We start from the raw sequence: 12,600 nt of genomic DNA on the forward strand, positions 1-12,600 counted from the left end.
GTATCCTTCCAAAGCAAATTAACGTCTTTGTATCTACAAACCCTTATTAATCTGGTTTTCGGAAGAAACACAGCTGTGTTACCGCACTTTTAAACATTGCTGATGACATTAGAAAAACATAAGATAAAGACGAGGTTACTTTCCTAGTTTAGTTGGATTTTTCGAAGGCTTAAGATTCCGTTAATCATGTTAATGTAGAAAGCTCATGCAAAATTTGAATTTTTCATCTAGTGCAACTAAATAAAGTTGGTGACACCCTGTAAAATTTGTTGCCGAATGGTACTGGTGTACCACAAAGTACCATACTGGGTCCTCTCTTGTTTTCTGCTTAAGTAAATGAACTTCCATTTTTACTAGTTAATTGCAGCTCTCACTTGTATGCTGATGACGTTCAGCTTTACTTCAGCTGTCCACTTGGCCTTATTGAACATGGAGCTTTTTTCGTCAATGAAGACCTGAAGAGAGTGGCAAATTGGTCTTTGTCAAACGGACTTATGTTGAACCCTAAAAAATCCAAATGTCTTGTAATTAATAGAAACCCTCTTGACCTTTCTTATTTTCCACCGATTGCTCTGAGCAATGCTCCAATCGAATATATGGTTACAGCAAAGAACCTTGGTGTGACTTTTAATTGTCTTTTGACTTAGGATGATCATATAAATGGACTCGTTGGTAAGGTTTATGGAGTACTTCCTACGTTATGGGTTACACAATCTTTCACTCCATTAAAAACGCGTTTGATACTTGCTAACACCTTGGTAATTCCTATCCTGGTTTATGGTTCTAAAATCTATTGTAACTGAAGTTTTACGAGCAGGCAAAAACTTAATGTAGCTTTTAACTCAATCGTTCGTTATGGTTTTGGATTACGTAGATATGATAATAAACCTGATTTGCCTCGCGCTTACTAGACATGCCTTTCGATAAATATATAGAACTTCGTAGTTTAAATTTTGCTCTCCTACATACTTATCGCACACCAACCACAATTTTGTTTTGGCAGAGTAAGAAGGGCGACCTCGAACAGATCTCATCAGCTAATTATCCCTCCTTACTCATATTTAACATCGGAACGTCAATTTGTTTGTAAATTCGGTTAACAATGAAAAAAAAACTTAAGGAAACATTCTGAGTTAGGCACCCGGTTATAGCTATCAGTAAAATCTATCATTTAAAATTCAAAATATGAGGAATCTGAAATGTTTTACTGATGAGCGCTTATAGCAATCCGTAAATTTCCGTCATTAAATTACAGGTATTAAATAAATAGGAAATTGCCATCTTCTTTTTGATGATGATTTTATCAAAAATATTTTTGCTGATGCCATTGGAATAGTAAAAAATGAAATGCCACCAGTTAAACAAAATTGAATTTTATTGGCATTTTGCAGTCAGCTGATATGTAAAGGGCTAATTATAGGTTACCATCATGTCACGAGTACTAATTATTAATTTATTCTTGAACTAGTCTTCATTAAAACATCGCGTGGCATTTTATGAATGTCTTTTTGCTATGGCACATGCAAAATTTTAAATTAAAACACATATTTTTAGTTTTTTTTTTCTAATAAAATTATGAATAAGTAGCTTTCAATTAAAAACTAATCAAAGTACATAATACAAAGTATTGAATTGTCAAAAGCAACTTTATTAAAAAAAACACAAAGGGTTGTATATTATCAAGTATTTAAAAGATAAGTCTCTGTTGAAACATTATTCTTACTAAATTATTAATTTATTAAGAAAAATGGAATTGTCAATTCCGTGAATTTGTAATCCTTTAAGACTATGGAAACTGCTTTCTCAAATAAGCTGTTCGAATTCGGCATAGAATTGTATGTCATCTTCACTTCAGCCCTGGCAACATTTATCGCACATACGAATAGCTGAAAGTTGTAAGTCACTACGCCCTACTTCTCAACTTACTGTCGCGCAACCTAATTTATGTATTTATAATTGCAAAAATATAAGAAAGTAGACATTCCTAACGCTAAGAGTACATTCCTACTTTGAATGACTTTGTTTTTTTTTTTTAGGTTGTAAGCTTATCCACTCGCGATAAATCATTTCAGTTCAAGACAAACTTAGAAAAAGTAACAAAGATTACAAATGTGAGTAGGTATTTATGAAATGTTTAATTTACATAATGATTTGCTTTATGATTTCTTAAAGTTACTTATGTACATTTTTAAGAGTTACATTGTACGATGTTTTGTTTTAATGAATTGATCATCAGTATGTATTCTTACAATCGCGATATCTCAGGAACGGTGATACTTAGAGAAAAAAATCATATGGACCATTTTTGTAGAGAATTTTGAGATTTACAAATTCGGTCTGAGGTATTTTTGTCATAAAACTGTTTTTGAGAAAAATCCAAAAACCTAAAATATTGACCTTTGACCCCGAATAACTTTTTAAGCTCGCATGGGATTAATGGGGACTTTTAAATTTTTATTTCTTAGGGTAAACCCAAGATCTCCACCAAAATTTGGCTCTGTCGGAGTTTTTGTTATTTGACCACTATTTTTATGTCTAAATTGACCGGACTATTAGTATTTATTCAGTAATGAAGCTAAAATTCTTTATATTTCTTAATTTAAATTTTTATTAAAGATTTAAAATAGCGTTATTATTTTTTTTTACTTAAAATAGCTATCAGTTAAATGTTTCTGATAAATACAATAAGATGGAATCTAACGTCAAGTATTTTTTTAAAGACGTAATGGATTTGAAGCTAAATTAATTTCGTAAATACATTTTTTACTTGTGACACATAGGAACTACATATGTATATGGCAAATTTTGCATTCGTGCAAAATTTCAAACTCGAGATTTTAATCAAACATGACATTACGATGGTAGACAAGTCGAAAAAAGTGGGTCCCGCGATTCCGTCCGGTCAGTTTTGTTTGTCTGTCCACCCTCCTACATCCTTAACAATTGGGTCAATTGAGTTCAAACTTGGAAGGTAAGGTTTTGAGCAGATTCGCAGTTAGGCTTTTTTTTCAATAGTTTTGATCTCAAAACTAACAGTAGTCCCCATACAATTTTGTTGGTCAAAAAACGAAAATTCGAATTTTCTCAAAAACAAACCGATAGATTTTTTTTTTTAATTTTCTCTAAAATTTTATTTTATAACTTGGTGTCTTTCAATAAGAAAAACATATTTTTGTATTGCCCAGGAAAGCTACCGCTCATAGAACCGTTATTTTGTTTTTTAATTTTCTCAGGAACTTATAAACTGATTTCAATAATTTTGTATGAATAAGCTCTTATATTGCCTTAACAATATTTGATTATCAAAAATGCAATTTTGTATTGATTGGATTTTTAAAAAAAATATGGAATTTTTATTTTTCAAAATTCTATCATTCAAAAATAGGTTAACATTTTTTTACGAAATTTAAATGCAAAGCGTATATTTCCAATCACTAAACAACTGCATACCAAACATATTTTTAGAACAAAATTGAAAAATTTTATATATAAAACTTAATTTAAAAAAATACCTCTCTAACGATTTTCAAAAAAAAAATTGAAAAATCAAGGGTTTTTTGATTTATAAAATGGCATTTAAATTTTTGAAGACAAACTTATTTGTCAGGTAACATTTTGAATATTAAATTAGTTTTTTTTTGTTTATTTTATCTGTACATGAACCCGAAAGAGCACATTATTTTGACAAACTTGTAATTACATTCATAGCTTTTATCCAAATTAATGCATTTTTTGTAAATACCAACGATGGCCATCCGTGTAGCGCCACTGTATCGGGTTAACGAATATGATATGTTCAATCAAAATCTATTTTAAAGTGACTATCAAGAAGTATTATCTTGGTAACTTTGTATATATGATTTTAAAATATTATTCCTTAAGAATAAGGTTGTTTCACACATATTTTTAAATAAAGGAATAAATACTAAGTACAAGTTTCAGAAACGGACAGAAAGAGAATATAAGAATATGTTTTCTATTAGAATCACTTTTTCAACGTACATAATGTATACACATTATACCTGTATAGGTGTTATGAACAATCTTTACAACTATTGCTCACGTGTCACTTAGTAACCAAAATCCAAAACGCATAAGAGCCTGTCTGTAAACAACACATGAATAGCAATTTCTTGTACTTGTTCGTATGATTGCTTCTTTTAAAATTTAACGAAACAAATAAACTGAATGTAATAACTCCATGTTTGCGCTAAAAACTTGTAGGAAAGAAGGAATGTGATTGGATTGTAGTAACTACCTTCTACCTACTAATAACTTCCTTCATTATCATCATAATCATGGCTGAGCACACCAATGAACAATTCTTTATTCGTTTTAGACACCTGCCTAACTACACAACCAATAGGCGATCGCTTTACAATTTAAACATACATGTTCTTCCTCTTTCTTATCTTCAGATAATTTACTTTCCATCCTGGTTCTTCTAATATCAAACTAAAATAAAGCTATCCAAAGGAAAACGAACTAGTTGAATACCTAAACAATTGTTTTAGTTGAGTATGCTTACAAGTATTTTTCATTTTGTATCTTGGGAAGACTCGCGCAGTTTTTTTGACAAGTCATTTGTCAAATGGCATTTATATCTTTGAAGACAAACTTATTTTATAGGTATATTTTTAAATCTTATATAGGGACTTTAAAAAGACTGTTATCTCATACAATTTTGCATTACGAACGGATTTCATGATACAGTTTTTCGGGATTCGTAAAAATTTCCGATTACGATGGAATTCATGATAGGGCTGATTATCACAACCAAATGTCATATTTGATAATTGTTTGTAAATTGACAACTGAAAAAGTAAATCACAACAAATTAATGTAACTTAATTAAAGAATTTATAAGAGGAGTTTGAGTTATGTCGTGAATTGTAAAATATGGCACCAAGAAAAAGAAAAATTTAAAAACACGGTTAAGAGATGATATTGGTGACGAGTTGTGTTTTGTTGGGGGCTACCGCATTTTTAGGATCAATAGAGCAGATCGTGTTGGTGGTAGTGTGGCAATATATATAAAATCTTCTATAAAATATAAACTAAAGTTAACTTCTGAGAGAGGTAGTCCTATTGAATATTTATTCGTTGAGGTTTTAGAATTTTCACAATTTTCTGAACTTTTAAAAGAAGTCTCTCTGGGTTTTCCAAATATAGTTTTATGCGGAGATTTTAATTGAAATATATGTACTAAGCCCAAACAATTTAATTGATAACATGCGTTCACTCAATCTTAGCCCAGTTAATACTGTGACTCCGACTCACTTCTTTGACGGGGGCGCAACACTGCTTGACTTATTTTTGGTTAGTGAAATTAGGGATGTGGTTTTGTATGATCAACTTTCAACACCGGCTTTTTCAAGGCATGACTTAATATTTTTGACAATAAATTTTAATCTTAAATATGCCGTCAAACAGGAGGAAGATACAAGAGCCATCAATTGGGATAACATTTTCTACATGCCTTCTTCCAATGAACACGTTCAATTCTTAACGAACAAAATAAATCTTCTTTACGACACCCATGTACCCTTGAAAACAAAAATTTTGAAGCAAAATGATAAGCCCTGGTTTACAAATAATATAAGATCGTGAATGAAAAAACCGGATCATGCATTTAATAATTGGAAGTGGTATCGATTGCCCGAGTTACGATTCACATTTTGTTCTCTTCGGAACAGAGTTATAGCGGAAATTCGTACAGCTGAATCTCAAATTTTCTCTAAGCATTTAAATGCTTCACTGAATGGGCGACAATTATGGAGAAACTTGCGAAACGTTGTCATTGGAAATTCGAGAAATGCGTCTGCTGTAGATCTTGATGTAAACACACACAACACAACGAAGCATTTGCCTCAAGTCCGCCACCTTCACCTTTGCCAAAAACTTCTGGGGGTATCTCGTTTGCGGAAGACTCAGATCATCCTGGTTTCGGATTTCGAGCAGTAGATTCTATTGATGTTGTAGAAAGCTTACTCTCAATCAAGTGTAATGCTATTGGTCTGGACGGAATTGATCCAAAATCTATGAAAAATGATTCTGGCATTTTTGCTGCCCTACATCACGTTTACATTTAACTCCATTTTAATGTCTGGAGTTTATGCTGACATTTGGAAGGTGGCAAAAATCTTACCACTTCCTAAAAATGCTAAAGGAACCGAATTCAGACCTATCTCAATTCTTTCTTATCTATCTAAAGTTTTTAAGAAAATTTTGCAGAACAAAATTAGCGCTTTTCTTACGACCAACTCCCTGCTTACCTCGCAACAATCTGGTTTCCGCAAAAAGCACATTTGTATAACTGCGCTTTTGAACGTAACTGAAGACACAAGGCAATCGTTGGATAAGGATGATGTTACTTTTTTGGTTTTACTTTATTTCTCCAAGGCATTTGATACAGTTAATCATGTCATACTTTGTAACAAGCTTATTCATCAGTTTAATTTTTCAACAGGCGCCAGAAAGCTCATATATTCATATTTTAACAATAACAAGCAGTCCAAGCTGGTGAAAGTTTGTCCAATTTTCTAACAATGTTATCTGGCGTTCCTCAAGGATCGATACTGAGTCCTTTACTATTCTCATTGTATGTAAATGACCTACCATCTTTGATCGATAATAGTTTCTGTCACTTGTATGACGATGACGTCCAACTATACTCGGACTTATTGACAATGAAGTCTCCAATGTCAATGAGGACCTTGAATGGTCCGTTTTTGAATTCGAAGAAATCTTAGATCTTGTTTACTTTCCTCAAATTATGGTAGGTAATGATCCAATCGAATAAGTATAGACTGCAAGGAACCTTGACGTTACATTTAATCAATTTTTGACTTGGGACGATCACATAAGCGGACTTGTTGGTAAAATGTATGGTGCTTCTACGTACATTTTGGTATTGTATAATTGTAGTAGAGCACAACCTTAACCTGAGGTTTAACTAAACACAGCTAGGAAATTGACTATGAATAAGAGCTGTGTTTATTTAACCAATGGGCCTTAAACTATAGATCAAGAAATCACCAATTTAGTAATTGTTATTTTGACAGAAGTATACTTCACTTTTTAACTTGACTAATGTTCCAGCCAATTTTCTATTAAAGTTGACTTAGTTAGAGAGTTATTTTTTGGCAGCAGGCCAATAAGGGGAGTTATTCCGTAATTTTCAAAACGATTATCATTAGCGATATCGTCAATAATTTACTTCACGTAACTTTGTCACTATAGTCTCGTCTATCGTTTTCAGTATAATATAACTGAAATGTCAAAATGAACTAAACGAAAGATAATGCTTGTTCGATAACTTGAAAATGGTTGGTTAAGTTTGCAACTAATTGCTTTTATACCAAACGTACCAACTATTTTTATTTTTTGACGCCGACGATGTAGCTATAATTTCAACATGTAAGTTATTTATGTCTGATATTATTTATTATTATATTATTCGAACCTGCCAAATGCCTTGAATACGTAGCCGCTAGCTAGTAAGTGCCCCTATTAAAAGTAAAACTGTCAGTTGGGAACACAAAGGAAATGGAACGCCTTCAATGAGACGACTTTGTTCCCAATTGTGAAATTTAAAACCAGGTGTTCATTTATTCAAAAATGTCATAATTGAAAAAATAAAAATTAACTAAGGGGCCGGTTATAGCTATCAGTAAAATTTGAAACAGGAAGATTCTGAAATGTTTTACTTATGAGCGTTTATAGCAATCAGTAAATTTACGTCATTAAATGTTGTTTTCTTTCGATCATAACATCGAGCTTCGCGCTACAATTTTTTTACTGTTCCTTTCATCAGTAAAATTTGTAATGATGTGATCGGAACAGTAAACAATTGGAACACAAACAGTAAAACGAAAAGGATTTTTTGGCTTTTGGCAGTCAGCTGTTCAGTAAAATAAAATTTTATCAATAAAAAAATTAAAATGGTTTATGAAGTAAATAAAACTGTAAATGTATTGTTTCCTTTTGAAAAAATACTTGAATATAGGATTCATCTTATTGCATCAATCTTTTGCTAGAAATAAATCTATAACATGATCATAAACTAAAAACAAAAATTTTACTGATGGATTTTACTGAAAGCTATAACCGCTCCCTAAGGGGAAAGTTCTAGGTTAGGTAAACTGTTTTCTCAATAAGATATTATTTAGAAATTTATCTTATTGTATTTATCTTTTGTTGAAAAAAAATGGTGATATGTTCAAAGATGTAAAACAAAAAAATACTGATGGCTATTATCAGTTAAAAAAAAAACTTTAACTCTTTACTTAAATTTTTACAACAAACATCACAAATTAAACTTTTCCAAACGCTATTGAATCTCGAATCAACATTTTAATTGATGTAAAATAAACTCAAAAAAAAGAGGCTGGGATGCGACCCACACTGATAACTTCCCATCCCGTCTGTCGATTTGTCTAGCTTAAAAGTTTGTCTATATGTACTCGTATCAATTTTTACCAAATTTGCGTATTATTTTTTTATGAAAACACGGACTGTTGGAATTTTATATAAAAATTGCTGAATATCGAAAACAATATTTTCTGTAAAATAAAATAAGTTTGAAGCCAATATTTTTAATTTTTGAAAAGCTATTTGAGTCGAAAGTAAATTTTTACCAAGTTTTAGTATTGTTTTTTTTAGAGTTTTATTTTTTTGTAAAAAACTGTCAATTCGATTTTCTTTAAAATTCTACAGAATGTTGAAAACAATATTTTCTATAAGATAAAATTAGTTTGAAGCCAATATTTTATAGTTTTGAAAAGATATTTGAGTCGAAAATCAATTTTTACCAACTTTTATAAATTTTTTTTAATGTTTTTATTTTTTGTAAAAAAAACTGTCAATTCGATTTTTCTCAATATCTTTCAGAATGCTTGAAACGATATTTCTTATAAGATAAAATAAGTTTGAAGTCTAACTTTCAAGTTTTTGAAAAGATATTTGAATCCATATTCAATTTTTACCAACTTTTGTTAATTTTTGTTCGGTTTTTAATTTTTTATAAAAAAAAACTGTCAATTCGATTTTGTTCAAAATTTTACTGAATGTTGACAACAATATTTTTTGAAAGATAAAAGTAAATTAAAGCCAATATCTCAAAGTTTTGAAAATGTATTTGAGTCGTAAATCAATTTTTACCAACTTTTATTAATTTTTTTTTTAGGTTTTTATTTTTTATAAAAAAACTGTCAATTCGATTTTTCTCAAAATTTTATCAGATTTTTAAAACATTATTCTTCGTTGCTCAAAATTGTTTTGGAGATGAAATCATATGTTAGTCGTTAAATTTAGGAGGTGACAAATTTTTGTTTTCAGTTTTTTTGATTTAGAAAAAAAAACCGTTAGATAGATTTTTTTCAAAAAATATACTTCTTTGAGATCACGTTACAGTCTATTATATAAAATTTAATTCAAGTCTCTAGCGTTTTTGGTTCGTAAGATATTAAGGGTTAACCAAAATTTTCACCTTTTTTTTAAACTGCTATGATAAAAAAACCACCCACGCAATTTTCTTGAGAGCCCTTTCTGCATCTTTCTGCCTTATTATCTGTATAACAAAATTTATTTGAAGTCGATATCTCTTCTGGTTCTTGAGCTATGGACGACGAAAAAAACGTCGCGAACGTACGGGCGTACGGACGTACAGACGTACGGACGTACGGACAAACGGACGTACGGACGTGCGAACGTACGTACACACGCACGCACAGACATCTTTCTAAAAATCTTTTATTTCGACTCTAGGGACCTTGAAACGTCGAGAAATGTCAAAATTTTAAATTTGACAAATCGGACCCATTACAATAACTTCCTATGGGAAGTTAATAATCGATTTTTTAATAGTCAGTTAAATATCAGAATTGGCTATTAAAAAATTGATTTTACTCTTCTTAAAAGACAGAAACCTACATAAATTTAAAACTTCTTCAATAAATTCGTCTTTATCAATTTGTGAGGTAATAAATACTGATATAACTATTACAAAAACCGTTCATTGCAACTTTTAAAAATGTACAGAAGTGAGTTCAAAGATGATCAAGTCTCAGTCACATCTTATGACTTATCGCAATTGGATGAGTTCACAAACTACAAAACAAAGAACAAAGTTATTCAAAGTAGAAATGCTTTGCTTTATGTTAGAAAAATTATTTTTGCAATTATAAATAAATAAATTAGGTGGTAGCACAACAGAAACCAGCCAAGTAACCATTTCTGTGTGCGAGTATTGTTGCCAGGGATAGAGGAGACCTATAGTTTTATGCCGAATCCGAAATTCTAATTTGAACTAATCTTGCAGGATTTTTCAATTACCAGGCAAGGATTGACCCCAAAACCTCTGGCACGACAAACCTACGTACTTACCATCACACGCCACGTGTGATTTTTTTGCATTTTTTTTGAATTTTTTGTATATTGTTACTAAGTAACAAGCTAAGCTTTTACTATAAAGAGTAAATGAATAATTAAACAACAGTAAAGTTTTTTCTTGATACTATATAACCCTTTGTGTGTTTTTAAAATGAAGTTGCTAATAGTTTGTATTTCTTATTATTTTATTAGTTTTTGATTGAAAGGTACTTAATTATAATTTATTGCAAACAAAACTAGAAATATGGATTTAAATTTAAAATCTTAAATCTGCCACAGCAAAAACACACTCATATGTTTACACGCGATATTTTAATGAGCACTGTTTTATAGACTCAAGATTAAATTAATAATAATTAATACTTGTGTAAGGTTAGTTACATGCTAGAATAGTTCATGTTTTTCAAATATAAAAAATAGTGTTCTGTATCTTGTAGTTCATTGTGTAAACCTATTATTTTAAATAATTAATAAGCATCAATTTGGTATCTTACATAGAAAATATCTTGCATAGAAAAATAATGCTAACTTTTTCCTCGTTCGTTTTGAAAATATAGTATTTTTTTAACCTATACGAGTATGATTTCAATTTCAATAGTCAATGTCAATGTCTCCAAACTAATTGAAATGCTTAATTATTTGTATTTTCAGACACTTGATATGGATCCATGCCTTGATGACTGTGTTATGTTTGCCAAAAAACTAAAGAGCCTAGGAAGGCCGGTTTCATTGGACATCCTCAAAGGTCTCCCTCATGGTTTTCTTAATTTTACAATGGTAAGTATTTTTCAGTAATATAATACAAAAAAAAACTATTTTATATGTTCTTATTTTATTTTCTAGCTCTCTAGTGAAGCAATGGATGGCTCAAAACATTGTATAAAATGCATCAAAGAATTATTAAATGAAACATAAACAATATTGTATGCTGTTTATTGTGATTCCTAATGGCTTATGCAATATAACCAACTATGATATTATTTTTCTAATTCTATTTATTCATTTAAAACAGCACTAGCTCTATATACATACATATTTATTATACATTATATATTTAAACATACTTTACTACGCATTTTATTGTTAAACAATTGTAAAAAAAATGCACTGGCAATGGCAGCTTATTTTTTTTTATTTTAAATAATAATTATGTTTATTATTTGAGAATGTTTTCATTTTTTTTTTAATTTAATTATATATTATAATATTAAGCTTAAAATAGCAATTCAATACACATTTTATATACAATTTAGCATACATTTATATTTATTATAATTATTATTATTACGATGTATTATTACGTAGAATAGGTGGGTTTTACACAATTTAATTGGGTGATATACATTTATCTACAAAAAAAGCAAAATAATGCTATTTATTAAACACAAATAAAAAAGAAAAATGTCTTTTATGAAATTGTTTTTTAATTTAATTTAATTTACTTTTCGCTAAAGTTCCTTTCGCTAAGAGTCAACGGAAACACCTCCAAAATTTAGCTGGAAATGCTTCTTTTCGGGTGATATTAGGAAAAAAACTATATTGATCAATGATTGTGCATTAAAATGCATAGTATTACAAATATAATGACATTATGTTTAAGATGCACGTCTTTATAATGTTTTTGTACTTTTTGAACATAGAAACACAACTTCTATGTTAGAGTAATCTCTCCAGGAATATCTACGTTTTTTCATAGGCACTGTCTCTTGGGCGAATTCATCAAAAGTAACCCCTTTACATAAATTATTTTCGAAATCCCTTCCATTTTTTGCTTAATTGATGTTTCTAATCGAAATTTGTTTAGAAGCTTACCCTATTATAGCTATCAACTATCAACTAGAGACTTGATACATAACAATATTTTTGATGCATTGATATTATGGCTATCAACTTTGTTAACGAACTTTGAATTTTATCATTATTGTGAATGATTTTTTGACATACTTGGTATTACGGATATCAAAAAATTTAGATACACATCAATTTTCATATCAACCACAAATACTTGATTGATAAGTCTCAAATACATATAAGGATATATTACCCTTATTATGTAGACGTAGTGTGAGCACTAGGAAAGGGAGAGAGGGGTTGAAAGGAGATTTCGGTGCACATTGGTTTTGAATTCCTGAATATTGAAATAGCTGGGAAAGACAGAGTGTGCAAGGCATTCCACATTCGCATAGTACGCCTAAAGAACGAATCTCT

General features: G+C 30.1%; 1 protein-coding gene across 1 annotated transcript in view; it reads left to right on the forward strand.

Annotated features, from left to right (window-relative positions):
- LOC129939292 (hormone-sensitive lipase) overlaps positions 1-11,808 on the forward strand; it is a 32,103-nt gene extending 20,295 nt beyond the window's left edge. The window contains exons 2-3 of the mRNA XM_056047264.1: positions 11,044-11,169; positions 11,236-11,808. Of these exons, the coding sequence (XP_055903239.1) occupies positions 11,044-11,169; positions 11,236-11,307 (198 nt within the window). The 3' untranslated portion in view covers positions 11,308-11,808. The remainder of the gene's footprint in view (positions 1-11,043; positions 11,170-11,235) is intronic.
- The last annotated feature ends 792 nt before the right edge of the window (positions 11,809-12,600 follow it).

The sequence above is a fragment of the Eupeodes corollae genome, chromosome 1 (assembly GCF_945859685.1).
Source record: "Eupeodes corollae chromosome 1, idEupCoro1.1, whole genome shotgun sequence".
Taxonomy (NCBI): Eukaryota; Metazoa; Arthropoda; class Insecta; order Diptera; family Syrphidae; genus Eupeodes; species Eupeodes corollae.